Source organism: Ictidomys tridecemlineatus, chromosome 15 (genome assembly GCF_052094955.1).
Source record: "Ictidomys tridecemlineatus isolate mIctTri1 chromosome 15, mIctTri1.hap1, whole genome shotgun sequence".
Classification (NCBI taxonomy): domain Eukaryota; kingdom Metazoa; phylum Chordata; class Mammalia; order Rodentia; family Sciuridae; genus Ictidomys; species Ictidomys tridecemlineatus.
The window spans coordinates 46,167,593-46,183,475 of record NC_135491.1 but is presented as its reverse complement, the minus strand read 5'-3'; the positions used below and the strand labels follow the sequence as shown (position 1 = coordinate 46,183,475).

Here is a 15,883-nt window from a genome sequence, read left to right as displayed (position 1 = left end):
TCCTTAACCTCTGGCAGCTCTCCCATAGATACCTTCTGCCATCTCTACTAATCAATGATATCAAGAACTGAACATAAAAAAAAAACTAAACATAATAAATCAGATGCCATCAAAACAGCAGAGTCAGATTGCCAATTTAAATGGGACTAGCTAATATTTACAGAACACAGGGGTACATCCCAAGCAAAGAGAAGGCACTTTGGATTATCCCATTGAAGCTTCACACACAACGCTACAAGTTAGGTAGCACCGATGAGCCCCATTTTACATTGAGGAAACTAAGGACAAAAGAGGAAAATCACCCACTAGGGTTACAGAGCATCTAATTCCCACCCTGCTATCTGCCTCAAAGGTTTAAACGAGTCACTCACTCACTACACTCTACTACTTCTCTGCAGGTCCTTTAATGAGACCTAGACTACAACTCTGAGCAATCACTAGATCCTGCTGTCTACCTGTCCTGGGGGTCAGGGGAAACTAAAATGTCTTCACAGGACCTGACGCCAGCTTGATCTTAACAAATGCATTAGAGCTTAAGCTGGGGCCGTCTCCAATCTATTCACTTGCTTTTTCTTCCCCATGTGAGGGCTAAATTAGGTTTAGTAAGTGAATAAATCTTGTGTCATTAATGTTTCCCCAACATAAATGCAACACTTCATATTTACGTTCCTTATTCTAGCTCAGCCAAGCTAGTAACACACAACAGATGGCCATTCTCTTTAGGCAGATCTATACATTTTACTCAATTCCAACTTCTAAAAAAAGATTCCATAGTGACTTTTTTCAGAGCTAGATAAATTCATTCACAAATTTATAAGGAAAGCTAAAGTATGTATGAGTGAGTAGCCCTGAAAACTCTAAAGGAGAAGAGAGTGGTGTGTTTGTTGGGGAGTTTATTCTCTAAAGTATTGAAACATATCATCAAACTGCAACAATTAAAACTTGATACAGATGCATGAACAGGCAGACAATTAAATAAATAAGAAAGCTCAGAACCAGATTTTTAAAATAATCCAATGGAGTTTGCAAAATAGTCATATTCTCATTCTATCATGTCGTCTTCATTTATTGGCTGGAATACTTTCAAAAAAAGGAACTTCCTTTTAGCAAATCTCTGGCCACCTTGAGGTATAGTTTGTGAAGGAAAAGCCAGGACAAATGCTTGATTCTTTTCTTTTATTTACCAGTTTGCAGAATGATGAGTTGATTTCCTTGCACTGTTTAAAAATGAACCATGGGGCTGGGGCTGCGGCTGTAGCTCAGTGGTAGAACACTTGCCTCGCACATGTGAGGCACTGAGTTGATCCTTAGCACGACATAAAAATAAACAAATAAAATAAAGGCATGCTGTCCGACTATAACTACAAAAAAAATAATTTAAAAAATGAGCATGAAGTTTCACTTTGTTTAAAAATCATTATGAAGTTCTAGACTTCAACATTTAAAGTATTTCAATCTGTTACCATAATGTTCATATTGATACTAAAACTGTCCCCATCTTTGGCTATGGCTAGTGAGCACACAGCAAGGGGACAAAGCTCAAGTTGGCTTCGAGTTCTATAGAAAAACTCTAGGATACTTTTAAATGGGAAAATGCTGAACAGTGTATGCATTTATGTTTGTGTGTGGACATATACACAGATGTGTGTATATACATATATGTACACACATCTACATTGTAGTATTTGTGTGTTTAGTAGTATTTATGTTCCTTATTCTAGCTCAGCCAAGCTAGTAACACAACAGATGGCCATTCTCTTTAAGCAGATTTATACATTTCACTGTGTATAGATATATGTGGTTTTTCAAAGAACAACTATACATATGTCAATGTATTCAAAGAATATCTTTAGAAGAGTCACAAGAAATAACAGTAACTGAAGACTGGCAAAATAAGGGGAAAACATTCTTTATGCTGTGTAAGTTTCTATACCTTCAAAGTTTTAATTATGTGTATGTACTATTATTTTTAAATAATGATTATGAAATTGTTGGCTGGGAAAAGACAAGAGCAGAGCCCAGGGCATGCTGATGCAGAAGCACCTTTAATCTACACGATCTGGATCTGACTGTTCGTGCAGCTGCAAACCTAGTTAGAATGGTTCCCAGGAGATCTGCATCTGCCCACTGGACTCACCAGAGGAGCTCAGTTGTTGAAGAGTTCTATGCCACACCCGAGTTCAGATTTGGAAATAGAGAAATATGAAAGCCAGATATCCTAACCCTCATGAGCTTTTTTACAACTATGTTGACACTCTTCCACTGTGCGTGTGTGTGTGTGTGTGTGTGTATTTGGGTGGACAGTCATGCACCACATAAGAATATTCTAGTCAAAGAAGGATGCATATGATAGTGGTCTCATAAGATTATTCTGCCTAGGGATGGGGCTGTAGCTCAGTGGCAGAGCACTTGCCTAGCAAGTGTGAGACACTGGGTTCAATCCTCAGCATCACATAAAAATAAACAAAATAAAGGCATTCTGTTTATCTACAACTACAAAAAAAAATGAAAAAAAAAAAGATTATTCTGCCCAGTGACACTACAGCCATCTCAGTGTAAAAGTACAGTCTAGGGTGTCTGTCTAATGATGAAATCACAGACACATTTCTCTGACTGTATCCCATCCTTCAGTAACATGTAACTGTATATGCCCATTCTTAGAACTTGAGAGCTTTACCTCTGAGGTAAATCCACTCCCATCACAGCTTCCAGCTAGAATAAAACGTAGACATCAGAATGTCTACATAGTTAGAATGGTTCCCAGCTGGCCATTTCATCACCCTGGTAAACCAGTGACAGGGCACATCTCAAGCATGATAGGGCTTCAAATACAGAGAAAACATGGACAGTCACAGATGAGGAGGTACAATTTCATCACGCCTTGGAGAATCGCTGTGTTTTACTTGTCGTTCTGCTTAATACAATCGATGTTCTCTCACCTCTAACCCTAAACATTAGATGTGCACCCTTCATCTGCCCCAAGACCCTTCTTGGGAGTGAGGGCACATCTGCCTACCTCCTGTTGCACTACTTCCCCTTGCCATCTTCTCTACCTCTTACCTCTTCCCTGGAGGCCCCTCCCCACCACTGCAGCCCCAAATAGTCATGCCCCTGTGCAGAGCCCACAGCCCCTGTGGTCTCAGCTCCTCATCCCAGAGCCCCTGTGACATCTGTGCTGGAACTTAGCTGAGGTGTATTTTCAACTTCCAGAAAGAGATTTTAGGGCAGAGGACTTATCTTACACTTTTTTTACATTACATTGTCAATCTGTTTAGCAAAATAACATTTGATAAACATCTATTCAACAAATACTTGTTCAATAAACCTAATAACCTAGCAAAAGAAAAATATTTGACACTGTGAGACACTTATCGTTTGCAAAACAGGTTCTTTAAAGAAAAGCTAGGGGGATAATAACACATATATAGAAGTTGAAAACTTGGTATGCCCATCACCCAATTTCCCCTAATAATACTATCTTATATATAACCATGGCACATGTCAAAGCAAAAAAATCTATTAGTATTAAGTATTAATATTAATAACTAGACTTATTAATATTATTAAGAACTAGAGTCCAGACGTCATTTCGATTTTGCCAGCTTTCCTACTAGGGTCCTTTTTCTGATCCAGGATCCATCCAGTCCAGTATCATCCATAGCCATTAGCAAGCACATTTCTATTTGCTCATGCATCCTCCCAACAGCCTCGTGAAGAAGATATTATAATGCCCATTTCACTAAGGACAAAACTGAGGTGCCTGGGGGGACCACTCAGAGATGCCACACAGTCAGCAAGCAGCAGAACCAGGCTGCCCACCCAGAGCACCATGAAGTCAAAACAGTGGAGAAGGGGTCATGAAGCTGGCTTAGATGACTCCATTGCATGGAAAGAAAATCTGGGCTCCAAGGGTAGTTGGGGTAGTAGGTGAAAGGCAGTTGAACAGCTTCTGGTTTCTGCAACTGTGGGTGTTTCCCAAGCTCCCTCTGCAATGTTGGCTAAACACTCACTTTATGAATCACATATTCACTCAGAACTAAGACACGCTCTAGTCACTGTAGCCAAAAAAAAAAAAAAAAGATCAGGAATTGGAAATTCTTTTTCTTAATCCTAGGCATGATGCCAGCTCCATGCACATTCCTGGATGTTCAGGTCTGGGAGGTAGAGCACAGGCTCGTGGTGCACACACCTGGGGTCTCTTCAGTCCCCACACTCGGATATGAGGGAGCAACTGCCAACAACAATGGCTCATTAAAAAAGAAGATAAGCTCCCAACATGATGTGCAGGAAAGCAGCCAGCATCACTCACCATGACTTATAATCAACTGCACTTCCAATGCAGATGTTTGCTCAGCTCTGTAGGAGAGCAACCAAAACGAGAAAGAAATTTCATTGTCAGCATGCCATAGGATGGTAAGGCTCATACAGAACAGTGTTAGTGGCAAAAAAGAAAAAAGACTTAAAAATGGACAAAGGCATGTCCTAACTGACTGATGGGAAAATTAAATCCTTCCCTGGTACTCAGGCATGGTCATGCATGCTTGTAATCCCAGCAGCTTGGGAGGCTGAGGCAAGAAGATCACAGGTTCAAGGCCAGTCTCAGCAACTCAGTGAGACTTTATCTCAAAATTAAAAATTTAAGGGGGTTGAGATGTAGCTTAGTGGTAGAGGATCCTTAGGTTCAATCCCCAGTACTGTGTCCCGCCCCCAAAATAGTCCTTCCCTGGTTAATATATATATATTAATACAATTTCCATTTCCATTCCAGGAAGCTTCTAGGAATTCAAAATCTCAAAGTCTAAAATTTGTTTTGAAAACCTATCAAAGAGAAAGAGTAATAAGTAGATTTAATCCTCACAGACATTGAAAAACCACATTATAGTACATCAATAATCAAAATCATATGGGATTTGCTCAAAAACAAGAAATGAAGAAATTCTCACTATATATAAGAATGTGATAATAAACACTAAGCAAAATCACAGTGGAAAAAGACTAATTGCTGTCCTGTGATAATAGGATTCAAATATAGAGAAAAATTAATTTAGGGCAAGGTACGTAGTTCAGTGGTACAGTGTTTGCCCAGCATACACAAAGTCCTGAGTTCAATCCCCAGTGCCAAAAAAAAGAAAAGAAAAATGAAAGAGAGAAGAGGGGAGAAAAGAAAAGAAACTAAAAGGGAAGGGAAGAGAAGATGAAAGGAAACGCAGTGAGAGCAAATCATAAGTTACCACTAGCAAAAATGACAAGCCAATATTTATAGGGTTGCAGTATAAAATAAATCTCATGTATCACTTTACAAAAAAAATATTATATTGCTTTGGACATATAAAAATGATTCTCTGGGAAGATAATGTGATAATACATAGTAAATCTCATTTTTTTAAATTCATTTCTTTTGACTCAAGAATTTCACTCATTGGGCTGGGGATGTGGCTCAAGCGGTAACGTGCTCGCCTGGCATGCATGCAGCTCGGATTCGATCCTCAGCACCACATACAAACAAAGATGTTGTGTTTGCCAAAAACTAAAAAATAAATATTAAAAATTCTCTCTCTCTCTCTCTCTCTCTCTCTCTCTCTCTCTCTCTCTTTAAAAAAAAAAAAGAGCTCACTCAAGAGCTGGGTACACTGGTACATGCCTATAGTCCCCCTAACTACTAGGGAGGCTGAGGCAGGAGGCTGGCTTGAGCCAAGGAGTTCAAGGCCAGCCTGCGCAACACAATAAGGCTCTGTCTCTACAAAATAAATAAATTTCATACAAGAAGAAATAAACCTATATGCAGAGATGTTTACAGTAAAATTTTGTTTTATGACAGGAAAAGTTATACAAGATTTGAGGAATGGCTAAATGAATTATGGCAAATTAACTGTAAAAATAGGCCACTTTTTTAAAAAGTAAACAAGAAGACCACATAGATGTATGGAGTGTGTTTAAAAAATAACATAGTGAATAAAAACATATATCCATGCTGCATAGCCATCACTGTAGGAAATTATTCACAAAGATAAACTAACTCTCTGTGCCAGGTACCAGGCCAAGCACTCTACATTTTTATATTGTTTGTAACAACTCAAAAGATACATAATCTTGCCCTAGCTTTAAAAGTGAGAAAAGCAAGGCCCAGAGAGTTACTGGACCTCCTCTACATACTGCACCTGAGTAGTCAGGATCTGACTGCAGCCAGGGTGACCAACATGCTTGGAAATTACATTTATGGGAGAAGTAACACATGACTTTTTTGGGGTAAAGTTCTCAGTAAGAAATTAGAAAATAAATCATTTCACACAAGTCTCAATGAAGTGCTATACCATTAGTCTATTTCTCAATTGCTACCACTTCTAAAACTTAGAAATATTATATTTATATAGACAGGCTGCCATTCACTCTTGTCTTATAAAAATGGATACTTTACAGTTGTGACAACATGAAAAAAACCACCTGGAACTCAGCTCTGGTTTTGCCCCAAATGTCTTTTTCATGCGTAACTACAGCACAGAGCCCAAAAGGCCTGTTAAAGAAATCCTGTCTGTGAACACTTATTCTGGAGACATGGCTGACCATGGTCCTCATAGGCCTACCAGCAGCACGCTGAGGGATGAAAATATCTCCATTTGCATCCTCAAACTCCCTTCTGTCCTACACTGCCTAAGAGGGAGCTTCTGCCTGCTCCCCACAGGAAAGAGGAGATCTTCAGATACCCTTTGGATACACATGAAAGAGCCTGTGAAGTCCAGGTAAAGGTGAACCATCCCCATGCCAGAAAGGGGATAGGCAGGGGCCAATATTCTAGAGGGCAGAAGGCCCTGAAGTACATCCACTGCCCTTCGTAGATGGTTGTAGGACCAGCTGGGGCATTCACTTACACCACCAAAGAACATTTCCAAGGCAGTGTGGGCTAGGGACGGGTGGCTTTCTGAGGACATGGCCAGGCACCTGACTTGTTTGCTAGAACACAATGTTCCTGGATATAAGGACAAACAGTAAAGGTACTTAAAAATAAATGTAGGCGAAATAAAGATCTGTTCAAATTTCCAAGGAGAATGACTTAAAGATCATCACCATATAAAGTCCATTCGCCAACAGTTTTTATAAGAAAAGCAGAGGAAACCACTGTCATAAACATGTAGACCCCAGGAAGGACAAAGTGGTTCACAGCTCAGCAATTACACCTGGGAAACAACTGGTTCCAAAAAGCCATTTCCTTTCTCCATTTGTAAATGCTGGCTCTCCTCCATGAGCAACTTATTTTCTAAGTCTACTGATGATCACAAAGCTACACACGGGGGTGCTGAGGTTGTGGCTCAGTGGTAGAGCACTTGCCTGACACATGCAAGGCACTGGGTTCAATTCTCAGCACCACATAAAAATAAATAAATTACACAATTTAAAAAAAAAAAAAAGAAAACTATACACAGTTCTCAATACCAGTCTACCTACAGCTACCAGGTCACAGTCACCTTCATGCAGATGGATACAATGGTTGTCACAGGAGAGCCAGGCAGGCTGAGACAGCAGCTGTGGTGCTCTTCACCTGCAGCTCATCTGCATCCCCAAGGCCCAGGGTGAACTCAGTTCCTTCAGGCAGGTCCCACACTCCAGGAAGGAAATCAAGCCACTGTGCTCACAGTCAGCCTTGCTGGACACAGGCCATTCCCCACTGCCTGTCCCTTACAGACAATGAAATAACCAGGCAACATAAGCTACCAGAGCCCTCATGGAATGCTGCTAAGAACTGAAAGTTCTTACCAAGCAACAAGTGGATTTCTTCTACTCAGGAAGTTTGTCACACATAGGTCAGTACCCATGCCAAGATAATGCATATGTGACAAAATTACGTAGCTCTGGATCTCTTGTCCTTCATGTTACAATTCTGCCATCATCAACAAGCAACTACAAAATTATGTCAGTGTCACTTATCAATTAAAACACCTGCATTCGCCTGACTATGGCTTATGGAAGTAAATATTCATGACGCTTCCCATCTGCCCCAAATTAAGTCAAAAGACCAACAGACCAGTGATCACTAAAGATTTGACCATCTTCAAGAAGTTTAGAAAATGAATTTTTTTTAAAAAAAAATTTCCTTTCTGATACTGTCCTGATGTGACATAGATAAATCAGAACAAAAAATTATTTGTTTGGATAGAGGTCCTTCCCTTCCCACTTACATGGAAGCAGAACCAAATTCTGTTTGTGTGTGGATAGGGCTATCAAATGGGCCCCACTAGAGTGGGGACAGCATGCTCCCCAGGGGTAATCTGGCTTCACAGTGGCCAGTCTGTGCCCAGACCCCTCCACAGTGCTACCATCTTCTCCAACTCAGCTCTCAGCAACAAATTTAGTTTTCTCTTCCCCCCTAGTTTGACAATTTGCTTTCATTAAGGAATTTTTTAAAAATGAGTCATGTGTACACAAAATATCTTCCCCCAAAGAAATCCAACATTGATAAGACATGAATAGAAAAACAATTTTTTATTTCTGCATAAAGGAATATTTCAGACAGGTGCAACACTGTCTGAATTAGCCAGAGATCAAAGAAGGTGGGCCAATGGAAAGACTGATGGATTCAAACTCCCTTGAGTACTGGAGTCTTCTTGCACACTCCCTATATTTTGACACATCAGGCAGAGTCCCAAGTCCACAACAGGACAGGTAAGAGCACAGTGCTTTCGTCCAGGCTGGCACTCTGTGCCATCACTCACCTGTGCCATTGGCCAGGCCACTGTGGCTTGGGTTCTTGATGGGCTGACGGTGTCGGTTCCTGGTACCAGGACTTTGTTCACCGGCTGTTGTGGTTGTTCTGGCTGAACCGCCTGAATGTCTGTGTGTCCTAGGGGTTCAAAGTGTAAAGCAGACAGACATAAGGCATGATGAAGAAGAAAGAAGCATGTCTTCCTTAAAGCAGTGTCCTCCCTCTTTTGCTATTTATTGGAAACAGGACTTTAACAGCCCCTGTAGTTTTTGACCCAACAGAAGTTGGCTCCAAGCAGAGGCCCAGGGAAGCCTCCTTCTTGGTAGAAGCCCAGGAGGCTGCTTTGTGTAAACTTTTCCACTTGAAGTAAACAAATTCGGAGTGATTTACCCCCACATCTGAAATAACTGGCAAAATAGCCTGTGACCATCTCACTATTTTTATTGGAAATAAACAAGAATCACTGGACAGGCTACAGAGGAGACATTTTCCCATTAGGCAAAAGGAGCCCAAACGTCTCCAAATCAATTTTCTGTATAGCTAGAAAGATGACTCCCCTGGAAACAGAAGTCAAGGGGTGTTAAACAGTTGATGTGTCTGGTGACATGTTTTTCACCTAGAAAAGATGACTCAACAGCCCATCCAAGTAAGTGAGAACCGAGATAGAAATGACTTGATCACAAAGACACTGTGGGATCTAGCAGAAGAAAACCTATCGGACACCTTCAGAGCACACAGGCGATAAGCAAGGTGAGCTCTTGCGTTCTTTGTGTAGCTGCCTTCACTCCCTCAGCAACATCTACACCTCCCTGTTCCTCAGTTCAGCCGTTGCACCCAAGGGCATTATTCCACTACTGAGAAGTTATAGACCACTTCACAACAGGAATGTGGTTTAAACACCATCCAGTGAAGAAAAGGCCACTGCTCTCCAGGCAGAGTAAGAGACCCAGAGAGCAACTTAAACTACCTGACAGGGAGCAGTAAGATGACTACAAACAATAAAATAACGACGAACTCAGAAATATACAGTATTCATCAAGCTGTAACATCACACACAGGAGATGTGCACTTTGCATGTATGAGCTCATTTGGCAAGGCCACCCTTTGGGTAGCTTAATGCTATTCTCATTTCACACGTAAGAAAACAGACACGCAAAAACGTTCTACAGAAAGTAAGCCACAGAACACAGATTCAAATCCAGGCAGTGTGACTTCAAGCATCCACACTGGGCTGGAGGATGGAGTAGGGAGCTTGACTTAGGCTGAATTCCTATAGACTATTCTTTCACTAGTCACTTGACCAATGGCAACACTAACACTTGTAACAGAAAGTTCCCTGCTGAGATCCACAACCGCAAGGGCACCCCTGCTGGTGAGGGCCTCTAGTCCAGTGTATTGGGGTGAGCCTGCAGCACCAAATTTTCAGATAAGAGAAGAATAAACCAAAATGTTAACAGTGATAATCTTTAAATGCTGGGGACATGGACATTTTGATTTTGCCTTTTGTGCTCTTCTGGATTTTTCCAGTTTCCTTCATTGAGCCTGTTTACTTTTGAGTGAGGAATAAAGAAAACAAACTTAAAAAACAAAACAAGCAAACAAAAGCAGTTTTTCTTGGGCCAAGATAAGACAACTCCCAGCAAACTCTGGAGCCCTTTGTACCTCAAGACCACGTGGCAGTTAAAAATGGAGAGAGGGTAGACTGAACTATGGAAATAAAGATTCAATTTGGACTCTCTTTTTCCACCATATTTTTCCCTGAGCTAATTTCATAAATCAAAAAGCTGTCAACCATACCTCAGTCAAAGAAAAACACTGCAAAGTCCCCACTTCACAGGAAGAAGCATTGGTATTAAGCACTTTACCACAACTCCTCATCGAAAGCAGAATGAACACCAACTGGTTCCAAGGAAAAGGCGGTCTCTAGCAACTGGCCAACATGTGTCTGTGTATATATTGAGGGCACAGAGCTTGCGAGAGGTAAAATTGGTTAATACAAGGCTTACTTCAGCCAAGAATCGCTTCACAAAGACAAAAATGGCCTCCCCAGCTTGGTATTCACAGCCCCCAGGAGAGGCTGCACCCCTCAGGGAGCAGTGGCCACGTGGGCAGCACTCAAATGCGATGTTAATCCTGTCAGACGCATGGCCTCTGACAAGTCCATGATTGCTTCCAGTGGCCAGGGCTCCCTGTCCATCTACAGAGCAACTGGGCAGGATGACAGGGTGGGCCCCAGTACTCTCCTGGCTCCTCCCTCCCTTCCGCAAAAGGGCATGCGGTCAGGGTTGAGAGAATACTTTCAGAAATGTTTAACCACTAATGATAGCAGCTTACCCTGAATGACAGGCTGGAGCAGGGCCGGGCTGAGCCCGTGAAGCAGGGGCAGCTGGGATCACTTTGCATGAATTGCTGCCTCCCTCCCCCAGCCACCACAGCTGCCCCCACAGCCACACAGGACACACACACACACACACACACACACACACACACACACACACACACACACACACACACACCCTTTCTCTATTCTCCCCCTGCCCTAAATCTGAAGTTTCCAGTTTCTTGCTCTTTTATCGTCTTTCAAATAGGACACTGGGAAAGTATAGGGGAGCCTTGACAGTTGAGGCCAGTCTCTTAAGCAGTTTCCGCTCTCAGGATTCACTCAACCCTTAAAAGACGCGATTGCGTCGTGATTAAACGCTGGCCCACATGCTGAAACCACACACCATAGGCCAAAATAGCACTAGGACAAACTTGGGGCGATGGGGTGGAGATGAGCTAGCCTCCACCACAGACAGTCTGGCTTCAGCTCTGCCAATGACTTCAACCTTGGCCTGATCCCCCTCGACATTTTGGGGGCAGGGAGGAGTTCCGCAGCCCCTGGCAGTCAGCAGAGGGCCAACCAGCTGTGCCAGCCAGGCCAAACTTCACAAATGGTTTCAAGTCACCTAGTTACAGAAATTCAGCTCTCTCTACAGCATGTCCTTCCCAGAATGCTGCTGTGTCCTTACCTAAGTTCCTCCCTCAGGAACTGAAGCCACCAAGGAGCACCCATGGAGGTTAGGGCTCTGGGATTCTTTCTCCACACTCCTCAAAGCTGTTGTGATACAGATGAGGTCCCAGGAGCAGGCTCTTGGTTGTCCCTCCTGGTACTTAAGCTTTGACATCACAGCACCAGCCTCAGTCCTCACCTGCACCCTGACAACGAGTCTCAGATGCCTTGGGACATCTTGTCTTGCCCTGCATGAAGGCCAGTTCTAGAGCTAGCAACAAAGCAGAAAATGTCCCTGACCCCAAGGAGCTTAAATGCCTTAGTGGAAATGCAGTAATTTGTGATTTTGCTCACGATTTCCATCATACCATAAAATGTGGTGTGTGGGAGCCGATTGGCTAGTGAGTGAGCCCAGCTGACTACTTGGCATGGTAGCCTCAAAGCAGCATGGTCAACATGGTCACATACAGGGGCTGGGGAGGTGGCTCAAGCGGTAGCGCGCTTGCCTAGCATGCGTGCGGCCCGGGTTCGATCCTCAGCAGCACCATATACCAACAAAGATGTTGTGTCCGCCGAGAACTAAGAAAAAATAAATAAATGTTAAAATTCTCTCTCTCTCTCTCTGTCCCTCTCTCTCTTAAAAAAAAAAAAAAAAAAAAAAAAAAAAAAACATGGTCACATACACAGTAATTTATGTAGAATAATTAAATAAAGAAAAATCTTGTGTCTTTGGTCTAAAAAAGGAAGATTTATTTCACAACAATAAGAGACACTACTACTAAACTGCAGACTTAAAAATGGTTAAGATGGTAAACTTCATTATGTGCTTTTACCACAATTTGAGAAAAAAGTAAAAGGAGCCAAGCTTAACTTAAGGGAAAACAAAGTAAAAAGTCTAAATAAATAATGACTCCCAAGCCAGAAAACATTTTTTTTTCATTATTAAAAAGTAGAACCCGAACCTTGGGGGTGACTCAGAATTTGAGATCAATAAATCTATCTTGCACCTTAAATAAAACTGATTTTAAAAGGCAGTTTATTCCTATATCTCAAAACAACAATAAATCCGACTTAAAAATGGATAAAGGACTTAAACAGACATTTATCCAAAGATGGTATACAAATGACCAACAAGCATGTGAAGATGCTAAACTCTGATCATCATTAGGGAAATGTAAACCAAAGGTCTCAGTATCACCTCAGACATTAGGATAGCTACTATCAAAGGAACCAGTGTTGGTGAGGACATCAATTAATTGGAACCCCTATGCACTGTTGGGAGGAATGTAAAATGGTGGGACCACTATGGCAAACTATGTATTGTTGTTCCTCAGAAAATTAAAAATAAAGCCAGGCACGGTGGTGTACACCTGTAACCCCAGCTACTCAGGAGGCAGAGGCAGGTGGATTGTAAATCTGAAGCCACCCTGGGCAACTTAGTGAGACCCTATCTCAAAATTTCTTGAATGTTAAAAAGGGTTTGGGGCTGGGGCTGGGGATGTGGTTCAAGTGGTAGCGCGCTCGCCTGGCATGCATGCGGCCCGGGTTCGATCCTCAGCACCACATACCAACAAAGATGTTGTGCCTGCAGAAAACTAAAAAATGAATATTAAAATTCTCTCTCTTTAAAAAAAATTTTTTTTAATAAGGGTTGGGATATAGCTCAAGAGGAGCACTTGCCTAGCATGCACAAGGATCTGGGTTCAATCCTTAGAACTCAAAAAATAAAATAAAAATAGAATTACCACATGATCTAGTAATTCATTTCTGGATATATACCCAAAATAACTGAAAGCAAGGTCTCTGAGATGTCTGTACACCCATATGCATAGCCAGCCTGTTCACAGTAGCCAAGAGGTGTAAGCAGCCCATTCTCAACGAAGAAGGAAATTGTGACATGTGCTATCACACAAACGAATCTTGAGGACAGCATGCTACTGAAATAAGCCGGTCACAGAAGGACAAATCTTCTGGTTTGTCCAGAAGAGTAACCAAACTCGTAGGGTCTAAAATAGAATGGTGGGGGCAAGAAGCTGAAGAGAGAAGGCAATGTGGAAGAAAAGTGAAAAAACATCTAATTAAATGTAACCCAAAACAAGCATTTTGGGTTATGGCTTCATAAAAATTTAAAACTCTCGATTTCCCAAAGATACTGTCAAGAAAAGGAAAGGACATTTCTTAGGCTGCAAATTCACATCTGATAAAGAACTTATATCTTGACTACATAAATAGAACACTCAAAATTCAATAAGAAAACAACCTAAAATTTTTAAAATAATTGAAAGCTTTGGACACTTCATACCAAAGATCTGCGGATGAAAAACAAGCACAGGAACGACATCATCAGTTCTTAGGGAAATGCAAATTAAAACTACAATGAGATACCTTTACATTTCTATTAGAATGGGCAAAGTTTTTTAAAACACTGACAGTAACAAGTCCTGCCAAGAATGCAAAGTAATTAGAATTCTCTCTTACTTTGCTTTGAGGGAATGCAACATGGTTTGGTCACTATGGAAAAGTTTGGCAGTCTCTTACAAAGTCACACAGGCGCTTAGCATATAAACAACAATCCTACTCCAAGGTATTTACCTATGGGAAATGAAAATATATTTCCACAAAAAAATCTGTAATGCAAATATTCATAGTGACTTTATTCACAGTCTCCAAAAGCCATAAACAACCCAAAGTCTTTTAATGGTGAATGATTAGACAAACCGTGGTGCAGACATACAGTAGAATACTATGCAGTAAATAAAAGGAACACACGGACACACACAAAGCAGATGACTCACAAATGCATTATGCTAAGTAAGAGACTCAAAAGGCTACCCAGTGAGTCATTCCATCTTTATGACATTCAGGAAGAGGCAAAACTTTGGGGAAAGAAAATAGATAAGGGTCTGTCAGTGGCTAAGGGTTAAAGGATGGACTAGCTACAAAGGAGCACAGGAAAACTTTTTGGGGTGACGGCATTTTTATATCTTGTGATGATAGAGGCCACCTGAAAGGCTTTTGTCAAAACGTAGAGCTATATTCCACAAAGGATGAATTTTACTGTTTGTAAATTTTATCCAAATAAACTTAACTTCATAATTAAAAAAAAAAATCAATTTGAGTCTTATCCATTACAAAAACATCTGGAAAAAAATTAAAGTGATCACAAGTTTTAGAAGGTAGGTAACCTATGGAGAGAAAATATGCTCCCCACCCCAAAACAAACACACAGAAAACGAGATGAGATTGGGGATTGTGATTTAAACAAAACCCAAGACCCCCATAGCCATTTCTATTAGTGAATATGGAGATTCTTTAAAGCCTAGGGACATATCCTCCCAAATATCAAGAATTCACAGCTGGCTGAACATGAGGTGCCAAGCATAGCTGTCTATCATGGCAAGAGAGGCCCAGAACATGGAAGGAGGCTCTTTGACTTCAGATTCAGTCCTGTTGGTGTTCAAGCTCTGGAAAGAGACATGTCAGAGTTTAATAACTGATGACTGGTTTTCCTCCATTTTAATAAAACAAGCACAGAAGTGAAAGTTGCCTAATAAACTTAAATTCAAACTTCACTTCAATTCCATTCCTAACCACAGAATTGGACTTGCTGTTTGCCTGGGATTACCAGAACCAAGAGGGCTCCTGTCTGCCCCTCTCCTGCAAGCATACTTAACTGGTCGTTGTCTTTTAATAGCAGCATGGAAAAGAAAAAAAAGAAAAGAACTTGAGTGGAGCTGGGCCTGCTTCCAGCAAGACATAACCAGCAAGAAACAAGCATTAAAATAGAAGCATGGGGGAGAAAAATGGGAAATGGTGATGGGAAAAGAAATGGTCTCCACCACTCAGATACTAACAAGCAAGCGGTCTCTACCTTCACCCCTCTCGGCTCTCCTCCCTCACTCTTCAGTGAGTTAGAAAGTGGGGGTGGGAATAGAGGTGAACTGGGAAAGGCACAATTACAGTTAAAACGGGACCATTCTAGCCATTTCCAGGGTAATTTATGGCTCCAATCCACACCCTCCCTCTAGGCTGCCAGCCTCAGAGATGACAGGGAAGGTAAAAATAAACTGCTGCCAAGTCCATTCTAAATCCCACAAAGACAAATGATTTACTTTTGCTCAACTTGGAGTACAGAGCAATTCTTTCAAGGGTGGTGGCTTTATTGGGTTAAGAGAGTCACCTTAAGAGAGAATGTA

At 41.5% G+C, this 15,883-nt stretch overlaps 1 protein-coding gene across 2 annotated transcripts in view; it reads right to left on the bottom strand.

Annotated features, from left to right (window-relative positions):
* Positions 1–15,883, bottom strand: part of Wwp2 (WW domain containing E3 ubiquitin protein ligase 2) — a 130,483-nt gene that overhangs the window by 43,082 nt on the left and 71,518 nt on the right. For both annotated transcript variants that reach the window (XM_078032600.1, XM_078032601.1), the window contains one exon: positions 8,706–8,833. In XM_078032600.1, coding sequence (XP_077888726.1) covers positions 8,706–8,833 — 128 coding nt within the window. The remainder of the gene's footprint in view (positions 1–8,705; positions 8,834–15,883) is intronic.